The sequence below is a fragment of the Aplidium turbinatum genome, chromosome 2 (genome assembly GCF_918807975.1).
Source record: "Aplidium turbinatum chromosome 2, kaAplTurb1.1, whole genome shotgun sequence".
Taxonomy (NCBI): domain Eukaryota; kingdom Metazoa; phylum Chordata; class Ascidiacea; order Aplousobranchia; family Polyclinidae; genus Aplidium; species Aplidium turbinatum.
The window spans coordinates 15,930,243-15,955,374 of record NC_137473.1 but is presented as its reverse complement, the minus strand read 5'-3'; the positions used below and the strand labels follow the sequence as shown (position 1 = coordinate 15,955,374).

At 37.3% G+C, this 25,132-nt stretch overlaps 1 protein-coding gene across 1 annotated transcript; it reads left to right on the top strand.

Annotated features, from left to right (window-relative positions):
• Positions 1-16,534: 16,534 nt before the first annotated feature.
• On the top strand, positions 16,535-23,263 carry LOC145764864 (uncharacterized). Its single transcript, XM_082576555.1, has 5 exons — positions 16,535-16,707; positions 17,946-18,281; positions 19,049-19,205; positions 20,875-21,066; positions 21,293-23,263. Exons 1-5 carry the CDS (start codon positions 16,540-16,542, stop codon positions 21,514-21,516), a joined length of 1,077 nt encoding a protein of 358 aa, XP_082432681.1. The 5' UTR covers positions 16,535-16,539; the 3' UTR covers positions 21,517-23,263.
• The last annotated feature ends 1,869 nt before the right edge of the window (positions 23,264-25,132 follow it).

Genomic DNA, 25,132 nt, shown 5'->3' with positions numbered 1-25,132 from the left:
GCGGAAGGTATCAGCGTACAAGTAGGACTATAACCAAAAATACTTTTCTTGAGGAGTTAAAAAGCATGAAGGCAAAAATACTTTCCGGGAAGCATATTTTCACTTTTTGTGGTTGTAATACGAAAATATTTAGCTTAGTAGCCTAGTAGGCCTACTGCAAAATTTTGTCAACCAACAATTCTTGCCATTCTGATAAGCACCGCAAGTGACAGTTGTCTATTATAATCAACGAAAGACGGTTTTATAGACTCTCACAAAAAGGATGAAAAACCAACTCACTTCTTTTTTATAGGGAACACTGTTCATGAGTTAGGCTACGATAGAAACGTTTTTATCGTTTGTTTCATGATGCTTGGTTTCTTTCTCCCTGTTATTGGAGCCTATTTATCACTGATATGTTTGCAGTTGCACTGACTATTCGTCGTCGTCGTCGTGTGAGCATCTGGGGCCAAGGGTCTATCCTTTTACCACCCCAGATTCACGATGTTTCCGGACTACACTGGAAGGCTACTAGAGAGCAGCCAGTCTTTGGTATCATTATCCATGACACGCAGACCTTCCACTCCGTTAGGTGGCTTGAAGATGGAGCAGTCATTGATGATGTGGTCTGCGGTCTGTTCCTCGGCACCACATTCACAGGAGGAGGAAGAGTCCATTCCCCATTGGTGCATGGTTGAGCGGAAAAGCCCGACATCCGTACGGAGACGGTTGAAGCGCACCCATGCCTGTCTTGGTAGTGTTACACCGATGGGGCGTGTGTCGACGTCGGAGATGAACGAATAGAGCCTGGTGGCGGTTCACTTCCATTCAGAACTCCATTTATGGTCCGCTCAAGCAGCCGCAGAGATGTCTTGTACATCAGCTTCGTTGATAAAGTTGAGCGGCTGGCACGAATGAGTGTCTTGATTTCAGTCGACGGGGGTGCTCGTTTGAGAGAGCAGCGATCTTGTGGTGGAGAAGGTGGTTAGGCTCTAGTGCCCGTCGACCGAGGGACAGAGTGGCTTCTTCGCGACGAAGCTCAGCGGGTTGGATGCCAGCGAAAATGGGGAGATTGTCCGAAGGTGTGGGACGCAGGCATCCGGTCACTGTGCGCAGGGCGCTGTTTATGGCAGTGTCGATGTTATGGCAGTGAGCACTGCGGCATCAAACAGGTGCACAGTACTCTGCTGAAGAGTAGACAAGGGCTAAGGCTGCTATACGGTATGCAAAGTGTCAGCCCTCGCCCCCCAGCTAGAGCCTGCCAAACGCTTGAGTAGCGCAGCGCGGGATATGAGTTTCTTGCGCAGTGACACCAAATGGTGGCGGTATGTGAGCGATCTGTCCAGTGTCACCCCAAGATATCTTGGTCTGTGGTGTTTCCACTGACTATTGTTGCCTGTATTGCGATGTGTCAAACATTTCCTCGTTTACTAAAACTGTTAACTGCAAGATATTTTTTGTGAAGCGAAGTGACGACACCACTCTTGCTTGGCGATGAATATTCTGATGAAACCGCTCGCCTCGCTAGCACAACTGCGCAAAACAAGTGGCCTCGTTTATGAGGCATTGTTAAAGAAGTCAAAAGTGTTGTTAAAGGAGCTTGGCCTGGCAGTAACGTTCTTCGACTAATTTTGTCACTGCTGTATTCTAAGATAAATATTAACAACATGTAAAGCTGGATACTGGGTACGAAATGTGTTTTTTTCTAGCATAACAGTCAACCTACCGTACCAAAAGTTTTATTTGTGCGGCTCGCCACAGCTCTTCTTAGTGCTAAAGTGGCCCGCATGCAAAAAAAGTTGGTGACCCCTGTGTTAAAGTATTCACCTGACAATGGTTTGAACACTGTTGGAAGCCAGCAATCGTGTTAAGATGATGAAACACCCGAATTCGTGGGCAGGCGAGCGAGCTCCCCATACAAGCACCGAACCGCTCCTTTGCATGATTCAATAAAAGCTTCTTTTTTTTAACAGTAGGCCTACTTGTTTCAGCAACTTTATCAGCAAGGCCTGGAGCTGTGAATATAGGCTAACCGATATTCTTATGTGGATATGATAAGTAGACCATATTGCAAAGTCAAATTGGATGAAGTTAACTTTATATGAGCAGTGAAGAAACGAAGAGTTAATTAGCAAATGTTTTTAGTCTCAAGCAACCATTTCTGTTAATTTAAAAGATCTTAACGAAAATTGTTGGACGTTCTACTTGCTGTGGTTCAGTGCCAACGTATAACAATTTTTTTCTGACGTTGCAAGGTTTGAGCACAAGTTGGCTATGCCGGAAATAGCGTTTCATATTGGCACTTAAAAGGTAGTTTATTAAGCTGAAGTAGGCTACCCAAACACCTTTTTCTCATTACCTGTTTAGAGTTATAGGAATTTCAAAATTTGTTGTGGCTTTCAGAGTTCTAGAAATTGATCTTATCATACCTAACGTTCAAAGCAGAAAATAAACGGAGGCTCATTAACAAAAACTTGACTTTTTGATTCATTAGTTTTGTAAAATTTGTAAATAATGTAATAACAATATAAAACATTTCTGAATCACTGGTTGGAGAAAATGTTTTTTATGTTATTAGCTTAGGTTCATCTTTTACGCGCAAGACTGAACATTGTTTCTGCTTTTGGTATGGGAAACATAATTAGCGTGCATGCGAGAAAAACGTGCTCCAATGCATTGAAAACAACGAGGAGATTTAGCTAACGCTTTATTCCATATCGGAAGCGGAAGTCTTTGTCACGTGCAAGACTATTCTAACCGTTCTTCTGGATTTTTTTTACAAACGCTTCCGTTCATGAAATGGGTTTTGGGTCAGGTCGTGAAATTCCTTGTTTGGAAAACTTGTCCAGTTTTGTCAGTAGTTTTTTGAATTAATTTAATTAGCTGACTCCAGCAGCTCGTATCCGAGCATTGGTTTTGTTTTCAAGCTGTCGGATGTGGCTTTGGATGGTGATGTCGGATGTGGCGTTGAAGATTCAGTCTGTGGTGGAATAAACGTGAGCGAAGTCATATTGTTAGCCTACCTATGGAAGGTTGGGAACTTGGTTTATTTAGCTTTTCTCGGAAAAACAATTGATGCTTAAAAGCAAAGACATGCTGGAGATGTTAAACTGTAGTCTAATATGGCCTACTCTAAACTGCTTTTGAATGTTATGCTTTCCCAGACAGCAAACCCGGCATTTTTACATTGAACTAACGTCTGCAGACGTTGGTTCAATGTAAAAATGCCGGGTTTGCTGTCTGGGTTTAGAAATAACATTACCTTCAATTGTAATAAAACAGTTGGACTGGTTCATCAATGTCGCAAATTTAAAGTTTCAACTTCTTCTACCATAAAGTTGTACATGTACAATACGCAAATTAAATTGGTTAGACAAGTGACATATTTAGGAATACTGATCAATCATACCATTAGTGATGATGCTGACATCAAAAGAAAAATACGATCTATTTATGTTTCTCCTCATCAGCTAAGATCCAAGTTTGGAAAAATTCTGCAGAACTCAGCTATGGTGTAACTATAAAACTTCTACATTGAATCGTCTCTACGTTGCTTACAATAATTCGTATAGAATTCGTCATAATTTATCGAGATAGCCTATGATAGTGCTAGAGTGTATCACGTAGGCTACAGCCTACATAACCATATTTTTACCTTCCGCACTCCGCTTACAAAAAGTTGCTACGCGTTTGTAGAACGTTGCAAACATTCTGCCAATCCGCTTTTGCGCAACGTCATGACATCTGATTATAATTACAACTCAAAATTTTTTTAAAAGGTGCTTGGTGCAGTTTTCGTTTGTCATTTAGTGTAGCGGTTGATTGAATTTCTACTGACTTTGTGTCTGATGCAAATAAATAAAGTAAAAATAAAACAAACTTTATTTTTATGTTAGCTTTATTTATTTTTGTTAACATTGCAAAAGTGCAACAGATTCTATACGCTTATCTGCCTGTATAGGCTTACTTTAGATTATTTGCTCTTTGTTTTTTGACTTTTGTGACGATGCTAGATAGCCTACAGAAATAAAGGCTATCCGAATATGCAATCAACTCACTGTACTTGCATCCTTTAACTTTTTTCCAATGTTTTCCATTCATTGACCTGCTAGTAACCTGCCGCATATCGTTTATTGTAGCTATCGACAATGTTTTTATTAATCCCGGCAACCTTCTAATAATGAAAATGTAGCGGCATGATGCATACTTAGGGCCTTTACGACCATTAATGCGGCCTATAAAAACGTCGTGCACTTAACTTTATTTGTCAGACCAGAATTGGTTCTGACACCACATTACGAATGCATAAGACCCGATGCTTGATGCTTCGCTTACCCCGTAGGTTTCCAGCTGTGATATAGCCGTACCAAGCATCCTTCCAATTACTTCCTGATTGTACAATATCAGTTTTACCAAAGTAGGTTGCATCTTATAGGCAGGGGCGCCGAAACGGTTTTTGACTGGGGGCAGGATTATGAAAAAAGGGCACTTTTGTTGCTGAAAAGCCAATTTTTTTTAAATTTTAAGATAAGATATAGCAATAATGCTCATCCATCAGCTCATCATCGAGTAATGAAGCAAGTGTCCGGTATACAAAGAACAATGGTACGGGTAGGCATCATGCTATGATATGATGATGCAGGCTAATTAGTAGGGCGATTTTTTTTCACTAAAGTTACTTTTTTTTAGTTGTACCAATTAACAAAAGAAATGTAGAACCAAAATTTCATGATTGTTGGGTCAATATTTAAGAAGTTATAAAGTTACCAAAAGTTGCCTAATTCCCCTATTTATTTATCTTTCATTGCTACTGGAGATATGAATTTACATTTTATGTAATGCAAAGACTTTTAATATATCTTCTATTATGGTACAGATTTTAGGTTTGCACGAGCCCATGCTTGTTCGTATCGCGTGTAGCCTATTCCCAAAAACTCGTAAACGTGAAGTAATTTTTTTCGATGAAACAAATTGTGTTAACTACTGTATATTTAACCACTTGTTTTCCCTGCAACAGCTGAAGTGTTTGATTGGCAGAAACTTCCTGCCAGAGAATGTAAAGCATTAGCCTACATATGTGTAATTTGAATGTGTAATTATAATTTGAGTACAAATGGAAACTAATTTAGATGCTTTTTTATGTTGATGCTGTTTTATGTTTATGCTGCCGTTTTTTCGCTTTCTTGTTTTTGATGAATAAAGTTACTTTTTGGTTACTTTTTCGTAAAATTAAAGTCCCTTTTTTGAGTTTTTTAGGTTAGAAAAAAATCGCCCTACTAATTAGCAGGGGAAAGTAACCATAGTTGAGCCGGTTCCTTAGTTGATCCACCAGGATTTTTTATCGATTTGTTCAAAATCATTGCACCGTGACCACATCAAAGTGTTTGCAGTAAAATGGCTGTTCTTCGTTGTTAGTCTCAAGCGGTTTTTGCAAAAGATGAGTTCGCTAGCTTAAATTATGTATTTTTCTCACTAAAAACCGTTTTTTCTTGAGAAAAAGTCAGCTTAGCTCATTCTGGAAGTATAGCAGTTGGAAAGGCGAAAGTTTTTATATGTATATACCAAAGCTTGAAGTTTTAATTTGCGTAGAATTTAAACTGCTGGATCAAAAAGAACTGACAAAATTTTCATGTTGTGTTCAAACTGAGCGCTGCTCCATAGTTGAGCCACTTCACCGACCCTTAGTTGAGCCAAGTGGCTCAACTATGGCTACCTACTAAATAACGATATTCCACCGATGTTTGCCTTTCCTCGTAAACGATACAAACCGTACATGATCAAAAATGCTCCAGTTGGTTCCTTGGGTGTCGCAAACCCATCCGGATGGATGACCACAGAATTATTTGTCTATTACTTAGATCATTTTATAAAACATACTAAATGTTCGATGGAAAACCCCGTGCTGCTTATTCTTGACAATCATGTATCACATGTCTCCTTAACAGCCGTAGAAAGAGCCAGAGAGCATGGGATTGTTATGCTCACGCTTCATCCACATACTTCGCATAAACTTCAACCGCTAGATAAAGCCGTTTTTGGACCCTTCAAACAATATTACAACAAGTTTCTGGACAGCTGGATGAAATCGCACCCTGGAATCCCTTGCACCATTTACGATGTTGCTGGCATTGCTAAGGAAGCATTACAACGTATCATTTAGCAAAAACAACATTGAACCTGCTTTCAAAGCAACTGGAGTTTTTCCACTCAACAGAGATATCTACACAGACGAAGATTTCTTGCCATCAGATCTTACTGATAGACCCAACCCTGCCGCTACAGAACAGCAGCTCATTGAAGAAACTGTACATTGTGCTGATCCCACAGTGACTGGTAACATACTTCAAGAACTCGATTCTTCTTTACAAATGCAAAATGTGCATCAGGATGTTCCCTCTGTGCAGGAAAATGCTTCTGAAATGGGTAGAAGTGAAGGAACGTCAATTTACCAGACACCGATTCGAAGATTCGAAAAAATAAAATGAAATCAGCTGTTATAACAAGTACACCAGAGAAAAACCGCCTCATAGAGAAGCAAAAGCTATTAGATAAGAAACGAAGGAGGCAATCTGACAAAGTGGCAAAGAAAAGCAGTCAACCCAAGATGAGACGGGCTCAACAGAAAAATAAAACGCTTCACAAGCAAACACAAAGAAGGCAAAGAAATCAATCATCTTCGAGAGTTCCTCAGAAGAATCTGATACTATGAGCCTGCATGATAGCTCTGATTTTGATGAAGTTGAAGATGAAAACATCTGTTGCATTTGCTCTGAAGTATACGTTAAAAATGTGGAGGAATGGGTTAAATGCCTTTGTTCGAGCTGTGTTCATTGCAATCCATCAGCTGTCAGCTGCAGCAGTGCAGGTCCATGTAAGAGCTGGGCACATGAAGCTTGTACTGATGATACAGCTATTTTCATATGCCAGTATTGCCAATAACTGACTAAAGCATTTGAAAAACTGATTTTTTTGAATAACTGACATAAGTTTTAATGACACTCTCTGACTATTTGTATTCGTTCTTTCTTTCATATTGCTCATTGTCAATACACCTTTAATGAAACCACTTAATCTCAATGTGTGTTTTAAGCTATAAAACGTACAGGTTCATCAGTTTATCAATTCCCTTTTCTACAATACAGTGGCTCAACTAAAGACACTGGGTGGATCAACTATGGCGCTGCGATTCCATAGTTGAGCCAAATGAGTAGCCTACTTATACGTGAAAAAAATGCTACAACTAAGTTACTTACGAGGTATGTAAAAACACAAATCGCTAGTTTAAAGAGTTTCGTTTACGGTATTCAGTTTGTTTTGAGTGAAAACATTACCGGTTAGAATTTATCGCCAAAAATGTAAAATTTGGCTCAACTATGGTTACTTTCCCCTAATTACCTACTGTGAAACAGAATTTTGTGTCGTGAATATTATTTTGAGACGGAAATGAAAGATTATAAGTAGGCTAAAAGCTAATGGCTGAAATTGTTATGTTGTATTGCAAAATTTGCAGTAGCTCACATGACCTTAAAAGGGTACCATTGCCCCCCTGCCCCCCCCATCCAAAGAAAAATTGAGGACAGGGGGGCATCCGCTCTCCCTGCCCCCCCCCCCCCCCCGCTTCCGGCGCCCCTGCTTATAGGCTATAAGAAATGGGAGTACTCAATTACCAAGCTTTACCAGTTGGACACTACCATTTTCGTGAATCGTGGTGAACGTAAATGACTGAAATTTTGCATGTGGAAGCGAGATATACTAGTCCAGCGGTTCTCAACCAGTGGGCCATGGCTCACTGGTGGGCCATAGAAGCATTTTGAGGTGGGCTACAGACATATTTAAAAAATTGAAAGATTTATTGTAACATTTTGATTCATTTTTGTCACTATAGTCAATTTTACACTTGTGTGTTTGTTTAGTTACAATGAATGATGCTGCTGTTTTTAGTTACAAAGTGGCAATCATCATTCTAATTTTTGCAGCATACAGTTTTACTTCAACTCAGTTTTTACAACACTTTATGATGTAATAGACTAATTTGTGGTTACAATTAGGCCATCTTTATAAGCGGTAGCTTTATTGAACTTCTGCAGATCCGCTTTTTAGTACGTGCAGCATTTTATTTTGTGGATTATTTTGGGAAGGAATTGACAATACTGGAAGCTTTAAGTTTGATGAAAATTACATTCAGTATGTAGGCCTACATCAATTTTTGAAAGAGAAGAAAAAGGACAATGTGTATTAGGCCTATGTTGTAAAGTTCTTTGTCATCATTCATTGAGGCCATCAAAACTGAATTTTCACCTGGAAAAAGTTCATCCAAATTACAAGGATGAAGATGTGAACTTTTTTTAACGAAAAAAAGATAGTGTGAAGCGTCAGCGTCTGGATTCAACAAGGGGATTCTAGCAACATTCCAAAGGCAATGTTCTGCTGCTTTTTGTTAATACACCTTTTTGTAATTTTTTTCTTACATAAAAACTAAATGGGCCACAGAACTTTTATGCAAACAAAAATGGGCCACGAAAGAAAAAAAGGTTGAGAACCACTGTACTAGTCAATGTTATTTGAAGTAGTTTGAAGGAAAAAAATTGTAGTTCAAGCATGACATCAAAATAAGTTTTTTCACTTGTTGAAGTAACCATGAGTAGTCAGATTTCTTTTGTGTTTTTGATTTAACAATGACTTAAAAGGAAGTAGTTTTTAGGTTGAGTTAATCCTTATAACTTGTACTTCCATAAGTTCCATTAAGCAAAAAAAGTGCAAAGTTAATTTTTTTCAAGTTGTGGACTGAGAGGCAAAAATATTTCAAAGTGAGGTTCAAGGACCTCTGGGACAGTATAAACGTATACGTATACAACATATAACACAATATGATGGTGTTGACAAATCCTTTTTTTATAAAAAGTCATGAGACATTTAAACAACTTTATTGCATATTTTGTTTTCAATAGGGTTTGTTTTGTAAGTTTGAGAGTTTTGTTGAGTTAATCTTACTAAACTATTTATTTTAAAGTTTCTTTGATATAAAGTGCCCCAACAATACCTCGTAATACACAAATGCATGCATGAAAGCAATGCAAAATCTCTGTTTTTTTTGTTTGCAACTAGTTTCTTGTTGCACTAAATGCATTTTTAAAATGTCCCACTGCTCCCTTAGGTTAAGCACCAGTGGGACACTTTGGTACGGCATTTAAAACTTGAAAATAAACATCAAAACATCAAAAAACATTTTTGAAATGTTTTGAAGATGTGAGCAGTAGGTGAAACTTCATGAAAAATGTGTTTGGTAGGCTATACATCGTTGGTAAATTATTTGAGTTATTAAAAAAAAGCTATTTTTTCCCCAGTGGTCCCTGATCTGCCTTCGCTTTTCGAATGAATTTCGAAGTTGTTATCAGGTGTATTAAATACAAATTATTTTGATGCGACTCCACAGCCTTGACAAACAGTCATGGCCGATACCAACCTTTTTTGTTGCTCAGATACGAACTGGCAAGATAAGCATAGAAAATGAGAAAACTGAGCGATTAATGACTAATTAACTTTTTAGTGATACGAGCACAATTTGTAGACGATGCTTTCTTTTGTTTTATGTTCTTGAACACATACTTATTTCGCTTGTGCTATAGATTAACGAAGCTGAGCTGTTAAGCGTATAGGCCTTAAAGTAATCAAGCATGAAGTCGAGGAAATCCAAGTGTTTTTTTTAAACTATTTTTTAGCACTTGACAATTATTTAAGAGAGCAAAAAGCGTATTTTGTACGTCTTTAGACGTTATCTCATGACAAGGTTTGCTTTCTGATAATTACCAAAGACGTTCCGGTAATAGATAAAAGCAGAGTAGCCTACAAACAGCATTGATAAGCAAAACTTATTTGCTTTGTCTCTTGTTTGTTGATACTACAAAACGTTTGGATGTAAAATGCGCAATGACTTATTAGGAGGCTAAGTCAGTGCAGCCTAGTTTCCTATTACTTTGCATTCTGACTGGTGTTTTACGTCTTTTGCATTAAAAGCTGCTACCACTTTAAAAAAAAGAAAAGTTGGCCCTGTCTTCTTCACCTTGAAAACATGCGTGTGTTATCTATTTTATCTCGTTTTTAAGACCCAATCCCCATTGAACGTTTGATGAGAAGAATACCACTAAAGACATAAACGCCACGAAGCGAAAAGCCTGACAAGAAGGTTATTAACTTATTTTGTTACAAAGTATTTAGTAAAAAGGTTTACACTTTGCCACACTGTCAAACACAAATTCTTTTGGATTGTTTGCTCAATGCTTTGTTGCATTCCATAGTCTATTGATTGCTAAGCTGACTGTTCATATTGAATTAATGATTAACTGCATTGACAGTTAGTATTCTATGGTCTCAATGGTAGGAGTGGAGTTCAGGTGGAGTAACAGTTTTGCAATCCTGAAAGAATTTCGAGGCGTGTCCAAAAATACCTTCTTGACTCCCCTTTCAACGCCAGCGACCATTGGCGCTATGGGCCTATTGTAGTTGTTAATAAATTTATTGATAATTTATGGCAGATTGCTAAGAGAGAATCTGACTACTCGCAATAGAAGGCTATACAATTTTTAGTAAGTGTCTTGGGCAATTTTATTGCTTTTTATTGCCTACAGTTTATTGTAGTGTGGAAATAAAATAGAGGTTAAATTTTATCACAGTTTAAATTTTAGTCTGCATGTGATTCTTTGCAGAGTTTTGCATCCACAACACAAGCTCTTAGTTTTCTTTTAATGTCTCTTCAAATAAGGCGTGAATTTTATTCTTTGATTTGATTGCATTAATAAGTCATTAATCATAACGTCGTCTCAAGTAGCGAGACCTTAAAATGACATTTCAGGGCACATATTCCACTTCTTCGCTAAGGTAACCCTGCTGGCTTTGTTATGATTGTGCTGCGATACTTTACTCCACGCTGCAGAGCGTCAAAAACATGCTGTTTGGAATAATTCACTCTACCGTACTTTTGCATCTGTCTAACACAATTGACTCGCTATCCGGCCCGACATCACTTTTTCGTCGTCATATTTTGCGGTGCTAAAAATAGCTGCCCGTTTCCGAAGACCGTTGGCTGCGCAGTTAAAATCGCGCTCCCACACACTGTCACGCGCACGTTGACACTTGCTTTATTTCTTATTTCAAACGCGCTCTATTTACGCGCTGGAGTGTTATTAGGTATTTTCGGAATAAAAGACGATAGCGGTCCACGTATTACTTACTAGCTTTCAATGTAACGACATAGCTGCTGTTTGGGACAGAAAATGCACATATGCCAGTATTTATTTCCTCGACATGTCGACGCAGTTATCATGATTAATTGATGGAAGATAGATTTATTTTAATTTAAAGAGCAAGCAGTGAGAAGTAAAATTGATTTGCAAGTTAGAATCTGAAATTTTGCGCTGGATTAACATTTGTACACGCACAGGAGTCCAGGACACACTTAGCACTATATCACCTGTTTGTTGTAGTATCAGGTAGTTTGGCCTCGTTTGCTGCTGAGCTCATTTGGATAAGTGTGAGTCTGAGAGAGATGACAAGTGATTAAGAACGTCATTTTCAATGGTCGAGTGTTTAAAAATCTGTTTCGCTTCGGGGTTTATCATTGGCCTACTGGCAAATAGGCAATGCAGTTATTGCAGTGCATGCCGATTGCCGAGGCTAATTGTACAACTACTGTAGTCCGGTGGGATATTGTTTTTCGCAACAACTGTTTGGAAGTGTGAGCGTTTTTAAAATTTGAGCTGGATTTGTGCTTATGCTCTTTACAGCGTCAATTTAAATCATAAATTGTTTTTTTCCATCAGTTTAGTTCAAAACTTCAAATTCATTTCTAGTTGAAGTCTTTTCCTTCGCATCCATATTTACTCCTGAGTCCTGTCCCATTTACCACCGCGTTCTAAAAACCCGTTAGTGAGTGAACAAACCTCTTGAAAACACTGATATCAGAGCAACCTTTTTGCTACCTGCAAGATGCCTTATTATAAACAAATTATTGTTTGTGTAACAGCGTAATGAGGAAGCAGTAGGTAGATAAAGGACTGCTTTGTCACTTTCCGGATTGATTGCTGAAGCCTACGTACTGTAGGCTACTTAGTTGTCAGCACACTTTCAGATGATGCAGAAACGTGGGCTAGTTGCATTTTTGAATGCGATCGATTTTTGCTACAGTTTGCACAATGGAGCCGGTTTGCATAGTTGAGCTATTAATAGCCCGTATTGCAGCGAATCCGCACTTTTTGGCATAGTTGGAGAACGGGAACGGGATATTGATTAAAAGAATGCATGCGCATGAATGTTACTATTTATGAAACCAATCGAATCTTTTTCCTTGTGGTTTCAAATCATGATCGATAGCCAGAAAATAGAAGTTTGACAGTTTGTATGCTGTTTCACATTTTGATCAGTTGTAGCCTACAATGAACAAAGGAAAGTAATAATCCTGCGTTATGTCATACTTTTCAGTTAAATTTTTAAGTTAACAACAGCAGCATTCTCATACATTTAGCGTCGCGACAATGGCTGCTGCAGATATTATATTTATAACTTGTTGGCAACCTACAGTAATTAGTGGTAACTGCACACTGCTTGACAACGTTGGGCGTTTTGTTTGAGTTTGTATGAAGACAGAAAGATTGCTAGTAGATGATGCATGATGGAATTGGAAAGTGCTTCGATATTAGCATACTACGTTCAACAGGTCACATACAGGGAGACTTTTTTTGGGAAGACCATTTGTGTGAATTGACATTGTTTGCATCAAAACATTGTAAAACAGCATTTTCGTTGTTTACATTTTGCAAAGTCACATATGTTTCAAGGCTCTGTAAAAAAAGACTAAAAATTGACTTAAAATCAGTAAGGTAATGTTATAAACTATTTTCTTGTTTCGTTAAATATAATTTTTATTTGTTTGTTTTGTTTGAACCGGTAGCCTAATGTTTTAAAAAGGTGAGTTGGCGTGTATACAGACAGAAGTAGCCCAAGCTGTTGCTCTCAATGTTTATCTGAGTAATTCTATATCCTTATCTGAATAAACAGAAAAGTTTATTGGTTCTAAGAAATTTTCACTTGGATGGGTGTATTGTGTGCACTCGCTCGCGCTTTCGTACGCTTTGGGATTATGTGGTATTGTTAGTGCATTGTGCTGTATTTGTATGACAATGTGCTAACTTGATGATAGGTATTTTCTTGATTGCGAAAAGTAGACAAAGATGTTTTGATAGATAGTTTCAAAAATGTGTCAAGTCTTTCGAGCAAAATATGAAATGTCATCCCAGCAACTGACAATACTTTTGAAAGTAAAAAAAATTCCAGAAAAATTATGAGTACAAACTGCATTAGTTTTGTTGCGTTGTGTTGTATGTTTTTTTATGGACAACTTCAGTTATTCCCGGAAGTTTATATGTTAAAAGAATGAAGACAACTGTCCAAACAAAACTTTAGACTTTTATCCAACGTCTTTCCACTGGTAATCTATTATTAAGTATTTTTGAGATTGTAGTTCCCCACAACCTATTTATTGAGTTTCTTAACGATGAACTCATCATACTCGCAATGAAGGATCATGATGATTTATTGAGTAAAAGCTCTGTAGGCGTCGTGATTAAACTAAAAAGCTGCAAACAGTCGCCGACCAGTTGGCTTGCTTATGTAAACGGAAAAACGCTGCGCTAGTACTATCAAGAAATTAAGAAATTTTTAGGTCTATTTTGAGATGACATTTGTTCCAATGGTATGGCAATATTCTCATGTGATTCCAAGCCAGCTAAAATTCATAGTCTAATGTTGCGTCAACGTCGAAAAACGTTTACCTACCAATAACATGATGTTTTTGACATGTGGGTTATTTCACAGAAATCATAAATCATCTAGTCTAAAAGTAACTTTAATTTCAGAGTTTCATGAGAATGAAGTGGTGAAATTTCGCAATGATAGTTAAATTTAGATACTTTCAGGTTTCAGATATTAATTGTGTTGCCTTGGCTCAATCAAGCGTTTGTCACCAGTGGTGTAGCAGTTGGCTCAAAATGGTCTTAGTTTAGTTTTAAATTATATGTGTTACGAATTTTATTTCGACCAAACAAAGTTTGTTTAAACGGTCGTAATCAGTTTCCAGTGTAAGCAGAGCAAAATCATGTCATTTTTGGGCATATGCTAACAATAAAAGTAAGCTATTCTAAACAAAAAAAGAAAACTTTAACTTGTCATAGTCATCAGAAAATGCTCACTAAACTGGAGAGAGGTTTGTTTTTAGGACAATGCACTTAAAGTTAACTTGAAACGTAGGCAAGAAATGATTTTTTTTAAATATTTTTTGTTTCCAACAACTTTACAGTTACGCTTTAGAGCGTCAGCTTCAAATGGCTGGATAAGGATATATATAATTATGCGTTGTCTTGACAGGATAACGTTCTTGAAGACATCGTGTTGTTGCTCATCTACTTAAACGTAGGCTACTACGATATATGCAAAGTTGGCTCAAAGCCCCTTATACGCACAGACAGCAGAGTTTCCAACGTCTAGTTTAAAAGATTGAGTACCAAAATTTTTTCTGCTAGCATCAGGCAGGACGTAGAATATCTTTTGAGATTGTATCTTTCATTTCAAAGGTCTAATTGTCATCTAATGTGCTGCATGAAATGAATTAGCTGCAACACATCATCTTACATCCAGGGGCGGATTCAGGTATTAACGTTAGGGGGGGCGATGTCATTGACATTCAGGCAAGTGATCAGCCCGGCATAAACAACGACGGAGGTCTCCCCTAGAAAATTTAGGTTGAGTTTGGTGCGTTCTGAGAGCATTTCGAACACAAATTATGAGAAATTTTATAACTTAAAAAACCCTCAACAATGCTGTTGTTTAACAAAGGGAGGGGTAAAGAGCTGATGTGCCCTTGCCATGTCAAGTTGAAGCCTGAACAACCTAGCCGCATTTATAGTTGAGACTGAACGTTTCACTCTTGATTGTTTCACAGCAATTTAAAAATTGACCACGGAAAGATAATAACACGTAATTCTGTCTTCCCAATGTCGCAGCATAATATTGATACAGACATTGAGGTTGTTATAGACTTACTGTATAACTTCGAGGCTTTATTCCTCTGACAAGTTTTGAATTGTTATACTGTAAAGAGCAATGAGGAAAGGTTGTGCATGCATTCAACATAATGACTAACAAAAGTGGGGGTCAGATCAAAATACTGGGTCATGCTCCACCCCCAGTAGAATCGCCACTATAGGCTATAGCTTTCGATTGTAAATTTTTATTTTGGAGCACCGAAACACTACAATTTGTACATTAAAACTACAGAATGGCAGTTAAACATAACTTAGTAAAATGACAACTAAAGGATATAGTCCTCCTTAAAACGTGTCATGCACGGTCGCTGCACCAGACAAATAAAAAAACTAACAATAACAGAAACAACTATTTCTGTTTACTTCACAAATAAAACGAAAATAAAAAAGCTACTTTGCCGGTACGGGTAATACTAACAGGTGTCGTACCTTTGACTACAACACAAACTCAAGTTTGCGGTTTCTACTGTTGGCAAATCGATTTATCACGGAATCTGGGTCAATTAAAATGTCCCGATGCTGGTATAGTAAGGCCAATCCATTAAGTCTTTCCTCGCCAATGTTGTTCCTCAGCCAGGTTTTCAACGACCGAAGAGATGAAAAGCTTTTTTCGGCTGATGCTACGCTGACTGGCAAGGTTAATAGTAGTTTTAGAAGAGAGTGTACGATTGTGTACACATCTTCATCACACTGTTGTAAAGCTTCTTCCGCAGTCATCGGTAAGACTGCAGCAGTCGCCGGAACAGTTATACTTGTTCATACTTCGTCCATAATTAGATCTCTGAACATAGAGCAGATTCCACACTATATATATATGACGTAACAAGCCGTTGTAGGCATTGCAAATGACTTTTGTCAATGTTATCGGGTCGATACTTCAGTAATTTCGTGGTAGCAATGATGTTAGGCGACAAGATGCTAAAGTCTCATTGAAAAAAGTTGAACTTTGCTGTTTCTTGATGCAATTTCAAGATAGAATTCCAATGGTTTTAGTTCCACGTCTGACCGCCAAAGTTGCCAATAACCTACTCTGTCAACCAACTTATCTCGGCTTAGGGATTTATTGCTGTGCTCTAGACTAGAATGCTGGCAAAATGTTTAGAAACTTTTAAAAGTTTAGTAATTTTGTTCGGTGATTAGACTCTGTGACGAAATAATAGCCTTTCATAGACCTACTATGTTATTATTATAGGCTACCTTAGCCTAACCTAATCTTTGAACAATGAACATGGCGAAAGACTTATGCAGCATTGCTTTCGATATGTTGTTTTCCAAATCGTATGGATATAAATAAAGAATAAAGCTACTTTCTTAGCTTTTAGGGGGGGCGATCGCCCCAATCGCCTCCCTCTGGATCCGCCCCTGCCTACATCACGGTAGCAAAAGTTTGTAGCAAGTTTTAGCTTTGTAAATTTATTTAAAATATCTTGTAATTCAATCAACTTTGATTTTGCAGAGGATAATTAAAATGCAGTCTTCTGCAGATAGTTTGACAGTGCTGATGCATGCCTATAAAGCTTATCAAGATCAACAAGCTCAAAACTCCACAGCAAGAGTTGAAAGTGAAACAGATCCTAATACCAGCACATGCGAACATCGTTTAACCGAGGCGTATCAAATGCACACCTGCCCAGCAGTAAGTAGAGTCTTACGTTTACATTATAGTACTGTTGAAAATACCATTTCAGGCTCTCGCCTACATAGTGTAGACCCAAAAACACAACGTAGCTTACCGTACCCATGGCCACCTAAAGATACGGCCTGATTTGTCACATTTCGCAGAAATTTCCAGGTTTTTCTAACTTTGGGCGGAAGTTTAAATAAATTTTTCGAAAAATTAGATTTTTACGCTTTCTTTATTTTTTTCCCCAGATGATACAATAGGTTTTAACATCCTTACATGTTGAAAAACAAAGAAAATTTTATTTCGAAGATTTTAGTCAGACTGTTAATTTTCAATAACAGTCTGATTTTGCGTTTTTCAACTTACTTTTTCTCATTTGCTACTGCTTCCCCAAGGCAACAAAAAAGTTTTATGTCATTAGGAAACCGCAAAAAGTAAAAACATCTCAGAAAATGTCAGTCAAGCACTAGCAGTACAAGCTGTAATCAAAATCTGCAAAATGTGACAAATCAGGCCGCATCTCCAGGTGGCCATGCCGTACCTTTATAAATATATACTTTTTCAAGTCGACTACTGCTACACTTATGCTACAAGTAATAATTTTAAATTGTCAAGAAACATCGCAAACTTCAAACTTTTAAAACTAGTATTACTGGAACTGTTAGTTTTTGGTTTGTCAGTGCTGCCACTGAGACACGTTGAGGTTGAAATAGTTAGATTGGATTGAGGACATGTAATAGCTCCCCTCCAAGGGTTCCCAGTAATTGCATATTTTGAGTTCAAGTTTCCTTTATGTATTTAAAGATCTTCGCTAATTTCATTATCGTATATTATATTAATACAAAATAAAGATGTTATGCATGGCTTATATCCATGTAACAGTATCGCATACATTGTATTGATAGGAAAAACACCGTAGTCTATATCTTACCTTACTTATTGATTAAGGTTGGCATTAAATCACTGTGGTAGTTGGTAAAAGGGACCTTTCCGCTAATTATTGCTTACAATGTTCAACATACGACCCTTCAATTTACACCAAAGTAATTTACATTCGGACATTGTGGCTCTGTAAAGGTTGCTGGCAAATACTGTAGACCTAGACCCATACAATTTATAGAATAACATTTTGTAGCCCTTGGCGAATAAAATCAAACCTTTAGTTATTCTAAAGCAATCTTATCACAGCCGAATATAAACTCATTTGGGGATTTCCGAAGTCCAACTAGGTAATTTTGTCTTTATTTCAGATAAACTCAGACAGCCAAAGCAAACCTTTCAGCCGAGACCTTCTTGAAGAAGCCATGTCGTATTGCCAACAAAATAAGAATGATAAAAACGAAGATACCACTACCACTGCACAACTTACTATTAGATTACCTAAACAACCTGTTCAAAGCGAGACTTTCAAGCCTGTTCCTCGATCAATTTCGCCAAGCAACGGTCGCTATGATAACTTTGCGGCAGTTAAAGAAGTAAAAGAACTGAGCATCAAAGATGATGCGAATACAGAAGATGTGACAGACATTGTTAAAACAAGTTCAAACTCGTTTAAGCCGGTTGTGGAAAGGCCTTCTCAAGGAAAGGTAAATACTATTCAAGTTAATGGACTATTTATCACATGGATAATGGATATGATGGATTTTTTATTTTAAAGTCATATGTTTTATGATCTCTGTTTTACCTGCTAAGCCAACCCTGATTCTGATAGACTGATATTATGGCATACACTTACTCATATGGCATACACCATGATATTATGGCATACACCATATCTTGCATGCGATATAAAAATTAGAATAATACAAAATCAGGGCTACAATAAAGCAGTTGATACTACCACAACTCAACAAACAAACAAAACAAGTTTATGTAACCAACTAATGATTATTGAAACTGTAATCTACAATTCACTAGGGGTCGGTAAAGTAATTCTAGTGGGGAACAAAGTGCCAACGAAAAAACAGTGAAAAACACATCTGTTGTGCCCCTTGAAATACCACCACAAGATTGTAAAGTTTTTAGTAGGCTACATTTTGCTGTCAAACTAGACTTTTGAAATAGTCTGAATTGCTTTGTGCCTTCTGTTGAAAGTTGTAGCAAAAAGCTTTAAATCAATGCCCAGCGATAAAATTATATAATGTTGCTTTTAGAACATTTTAGTGTTGGAAAACTGGCAAACAACTACCATCAATGTGCAAACTGCTTGCTTCTTGTATAAAATTCAGAAAGTTGCACAAGCGCTGATGAAAAATATCAAAATCTAGAAGTGGTTATATCATACTTGGCTGTTACGTGTCTTGATATTTTATTTGCTTTGTTTTATATTCTGCAAGTATTTCTAATCGGCCAGGTTACCTTAGTACAAAAGGAAGGCATGACTTATACCAGAATCGGACCTCCTAGAGCTTTTGCGCCATCTCCCGACAGTGCTTTTAGATCAACTGCTCCAGTAGATGGTGTTGAAGGAAAACGTTTAAAAATAGATCCTGGTTTACGACATTTACAAGGTAAAGATTAATTTGACTTCTTGAGATCAGTATACTGTAATTAGTTTGTCCTCGATTTTGCTTATTAATCTGCACCATAGCTTTAAAGCACATTTCACAATGCTACGCTCTGAAAATACAAATCTTAATCAAACGAAGCATTTTCATGAAAGCATAAATGCCTTTGTTTCAAGGTATATAGAGAATAGTACCCTATAAAAAACTGTAGACATTGACACTGTTCCGATCTTCACCTTTTATCAGTACAGTAAACGTCTACCGGACAATTAACTTATTATTACATACAATGATGCATATACACTAAATAGATATCGCATATAGTTAATTGTCATCTAAAGTCTAAACCAGTGGTTCCCAACCTTTTTTGGTGTCGGAGCCGAATTTCAAACTTCAGAGTACGTATGGAGCCGCATGAAAACACTCAAGTAATTATAACGAAAATTCTAAAGCATGTACCAACGAATAGCAACATTAACAAGAAAAATAACACAAACCAATTTAATGTCCAACTTGGCATTGGCTTTGAGCCAAGTTTGTCAAAGCGAGGCGCAATTGCAGAGGATGCAGTATGCAGTAGCTGCTTGAGGTGGTCATCGGTCAACCGATTGCGATATTTATTTTTGATTCTGATCATTTTACTGAAAAGTGCTTTACATACGTAAGTTGATCCAAATGCAGAGCTATTTTTCTGGGCATTGTTTTTCAAGTTCCGATACTCTCCCTCTGGAACTCGACTACAAAATTCAAGTAGGTCTTCACTTTGAAGTAATTGTTTGAGCTCGATATCTGACTGCATGTCTAGCAACTCCAATTGAAAATTATCAGGAGCTGTGGCCACATTAACTGCAATAGGATTTGCAAACATGTTCATCATTGGCAAAAATAAATTCATTCCGTTAATGCGGCAGTTGAACTCATCAATCAAGTTACTGATAAGTCTGCTGTATGCTTCAAATGATCCATTGGTTCGATGGTCAGATAGTGTTGGGAAATGTGTTGTTTGTAACATCACCTGCAAGCTGTGTTTTCCTTCAGAGTCATTACTAACCTTGAACCCTAATTATTAATAAATTTTTTATATTTGGTGTGGGATTTTCAGGGGTCAATGAGAGCCGCAAGAAGGCTAGCTTGGAGCCGCATGCGGCTCTAAGAGCCGCGGTTGGGAATCACTGGTCTAAACACTTAGGTAGTCAGTAACTATATTTGATATAGTTGGCTCTGTTGTTGTGTTGCATGGTATGAAGTACCTTTTGTAACATTGATTATATTTATTGTTTATGTATAATGACATTTTAAATTTTTAATTTTGCGCTTTGTTGATTACCTCGTCAAGAAATGGCAAGTAGCGCTTTTTTTCATATCAATTTTTACTGATACTTATAGACATAGTCAGTATGCGACCATTGTCGTCGACTGTATAGCGATGAGAGCCCTAGTACAGTACGCAAAAAGTTGCCGGTTCGACACCGCTCAAGAGCATGTGGCTGTATCTTTGATAGGACGCCTAAAGGTATGCCTCAAAGTAAACACGAATATTGGCTTCCTTGCTTTTTCGTCCACTTAATCTAAATTTTCTACCACCGGGCGTAAAGCCAGGACACGTCAGAAAGATAGATGTATGACCATTGCAAAAAGATTTACTCAAGTTAATCATTGTGCGTTTTCTCAGATCCTACAAAAAGTCGACTGAGTCGTTCAACATCAGTCCCGGTAACCTACCCCGAAGGGGAAGAGAATACTCCCCCTCATCACCGTGTCCTCTATCGCACCGGATCTGTGTCCAATTCTACAAAACTTAAACTGAAAAGCGCTATCCTTGCTAAAACTTCAGCTGCTCTAGTTAGAAAGCCCAGCATAACAGGCAAGTAAAATAACTAATAAATAGATAGTAATGTTGCTGCAATTACAACATGCCTATATGATGTCATTGGGAATGCTCTCAATAAAATGTGTTACAATCAATTTCTGGCGCTGAAATTTTTTCAGAGATTTTTTCCAATGAGTTGTATCTTAATTTTTTTAAGCATGGGTTTCGTAAGAACTTAATTCTACCAAACGGTATCAATGTATTTTATTTTGGTCTTCAGATTATGAAATGATGCAAATCCAAACTGATCCTGATCCGGATGACTCCGACTCTTCTCAAAGTGAAGATGACGATGAAGAAGAGGAGATCGTTGAGTCATCACCAAATCTTCGAAAAAGAAAATTGTCTGACGACCGGACTCCACCCCCTGTATCCACCAATGAGCATTCACCACTGGTCATTCCCCATCAGCCATCAGTGATAACAACCGCAGGGTCGACTTGAAGAACATACAAGATTTTGAAGGTTACTTACCTTTCCGAGGACCTAATCATTTTTTAAATGACTGTTTAGACTGTGTTCTTTGAAATCCACCTTGTCTGGGTATAAGAAAAGTGAAGGGAAAAGTTTTTTCACTGAAGCAATAGACTTGCAAATAGACAGTTAAATCATTAAAAGTATAGACAAAAATCCTGCTTGCAGCACGTCAGTGGACCAGAGGTTACTGAAGAAAACCTTTTTGCAGCCTGCAAGCTAGCAATTATGCATTTCACGTTATATAGAAAATGTTGCTGAAAAAAGGACTGCCATTCCAATTGCTGCTAATAACATTCCACCGACGTGGTGAACGAGATCACCTGCACCGTTCCAACTAAGTTCGAAATTTGCATACGATTTTAGACATTTATCTATGTAAACAAAGCGTATTTTTATTTTTGTTCCTTTGTGTTCTGTTCCAATGATTGAGAGATTTTGATTGTTTTGTTTAGGGGTGTGCTAGCTCATTTGTTTAATATTTCGATGGGTTATTTTACGATTTGCTCGTGCAGAATCTTCGCATGACTGATAATGCAAATATTGAAAGGAATTCGTGATTCTTTTTGTAACAACCTGATTTCGTTTTGTAACAAGGCAATTATGAGATCGCGATTTGTCCAAATTGACAGTCAAAAACTCTTTGCAAATTAGGGTTCGGCATGGTCATTGTATCCAGCTTCAATCGCTTCTAACATCAAATATGCCGTTTTCAGCACAAAAACACATTCGTGTAGTGTTTTAAAAATGGTAAAAAAATAGTTATTAATAATGAACTTTTCAAAATATATAGAATCAAATTTGTTATTTGGAATGTCATACATGACAGTGATGTTGACCAGGGGTCCCCAAACTGCGGCCCGTGGGCAAGATTCGGCCCGCAAGGCTCGCTCATCCTGGCCATCAAACTGTGCAAACAATGTGATATATGAACTGAATAATAATTCTATCAAACGTTAACGCTGTATGAAGTGATTGAGTATTTAATTTTCCGTTTCCCGTCCTCACTTTTGATGAAATGTTTTGAAAGTATCTATTTTTGAATAAAGTAGACTATGTGTGACTTTAGGAGGTTGTGATAAAGAAAGGAGTTTTTTTCTTCACAACTCACTTCCCTGCAACGAGTGAGCGTGTCAACTGTCGCATACAGCTAAATAAATCATTCCCACTCTGTTGAATCACCACGGCAGGCTGAAAACTGTACTGAATAAAATGGTTATCCGGCCCCAAAGGTCTTTTAGTCACCTGGCCCTTTCTCAAAAAAGTTTGGTGACCTTTGATGTACTGCAAACTATCGACAAAACAAACCAACTTTATTTAATATTGAAAACAGGCAAAATTGCTTGTTTGTTAATTTATAGTATTATACAATGAATCGGCATTTTAAACGTTTTACATCGTCTCATCACAAACACTTCATTTTAGGTCGATGCTAGATGGAAAACAGTTACAAAAGTTATGCAAGGAGGGTATTGTCAACTTGGTTGGTTGTACAGTACATACGAAAAAACTCATCTCAAAACGCTGTAATATATAAAATGAACTCTATAATCATTGAACATTTTATGATGTGTGTAAATTTCTCTTGCTTGTGTAAAACCATGTGAAAAATGTTGCATATTAGCCTACATGCTCGTTTTAACTGTCTTTAGAATATATACTTTTTCTTAACCGTATTTTGTTGTTTCTTGTTGATGAATACCAAACTTATCTACAATTGAAACTTTGGTTTATTGAAACAGTCAGTGACAGGTCCACAAAAATCAAGTTTACACAGTAGCATCAATTAGAGTCAACTGCAGTGTAGCTTAATTTACTGTTGCAGTAGCTTCATTCTAGGCAAAGTTTAACAAGAAAACACAAGATTAAGCAATCTTGGTGAACATTTCCATATGATGTGATTAAGCAAAGGAAGTTTCTGCAGTGGAGGCTGGCCGAAGCAATAGGCCTAAGCCACGTTTGGCTAAATAAACTTCTTCTTTGAAGCGAAAATTTTGTGTAAGAATGTCGAAGTTGTAATTTCAATTTTCTTGGTCAATGTTAATTTTTAAGCAGCCATGTTTTAGTTACTTCAATTAACTAATCACGTTTCCTTTTTCATGAATAACAAATTCTAGATGAAACAGTTTCGTTTTTTAAAAATTGCAATTAGAGTTGCCATACGTCCAAACAATGAAAACCATCAGTAGCGCTTTAGGTACCGGAGTGCTCAATCACAGACAAAACGTTATAAAAATATTTAAGGTAATCTGGAAGAAATTATAATAAAAAAGTTGTCCTTTTATTGCAGTCCATACTTTTAACAACCAAGCATACACACTAAATTTTTTGCAGCAAAACTCGTAAAAGGGTTGCGGAAGAAGGGTCAAATTCCATTACACCACAGCCACGAAACTTGTAAGTAGGAAGTATAGCCCATATAGGTTTGCAAATAGCTTATTAGACGTTTTCAAGTTTGCCGTTGCAAAATATTTGGCATTCATAATTTGTCTTTTTGTAAGTCAACTTATCATTGTAGAAGACCATACAGATACTTCCGTGACAAATTGATGAACTATTTATGTAGGCTAGTTCACATACTGTAGCCTACAACGTAAAGGTAACTGCGAAAAGTCCCGTCTTGGAACGCACATTTCAATATTCTGTTGTAGCCTATTTAAAAATTTCCTCAAAATTTGGATTTACAATAAGCTGTCAATGTATTTTTCCATCAAATTTTTCTGTCCTGAAAGGTTAAATCTACTGGACGTTAGAAGATGTCTAAACTATTCAAAACATTCCCGTAACCTTAGAAAGGCAGCATTGACTAGTCATATGACACACGTGCGTAGACTTGGCATTTTGTACTACTGATTGGCCGGATGAGGCGGTTGCGTTTCCGGGTATTGGCTAAACGTGATATATAGAATTACTTAGCATGATAATTATGTACCTGGACTGATACAGACGTTGGCGATGTTATAGTCTTCCAAATCAGGGCCTTTTTTACAGATCTTTATTGGAGGAGAAAATTTTTGTTTGTTCTCCTTTCAGACCCCCGATTCATTTCACAGACGCATTGAATTTTTGTCTTTTAACTCCAACGATGTACGGGGTTAGGGTTAGGGTTGCGCCATTATAAGTTGTGCAAGCCTACACCGACATGTAAGAAATATGACGATCAGGACTTCTCTTATCAACGTTTTTTTGAATCTATGCATTTTCTATTCATGTATCTGATTAAGGTCAATGGTCAATTTTAACAATTACGCTAGACCAGATTACTAACAAAAACACTTTTTTGACAGGCCAAAACATAAATCAGTCATAAATTATTTCACAAATTCTGTTTTACTCACAAAAGTTCATCAAATGACATATTGATATAGCCTACAGCATCCGCTGCAAAACCAAACTAACATGTCAGAAAAGGCAATATCGTAGAAAAAAACGCAGATTATCGATTTTTCAGCCCCATTTGTCAAATATCACGCTTCAAGGAGATGGCTGGCGCACATCAAAATACTAATGATCAAAATAGCATTTGTGTGGAATATAAGAGAACAATGAGAGATTTTGAGTCAGTATTTATTTTGATACTTTTTAA

Bases quoted from the DNA above. Each gene is read 5' to 3' on its own strand.
- LOC145764864 (XM_082576555.1), top strand. From the start codon at position 16,540: ATGCAGTCTTCTGCAGATAGTTTGACAGTGCTGATGCATGCCTATAAA. The intron at 18,282-19,048 runs GTAAATACTATT...CTAATCGGCCAG, and splicing joins AAAGGCCTTCTCAAGGAAAG to GTTACCTTAGTACAAAAGGA. The intron at 21,067-21,292 runs GCAAGTAAAATA...TTTGGTCTTCAG, and splicing joins TAGAAAGCCCAGCATAACAG to ATTATGAAATGATGCAAATC.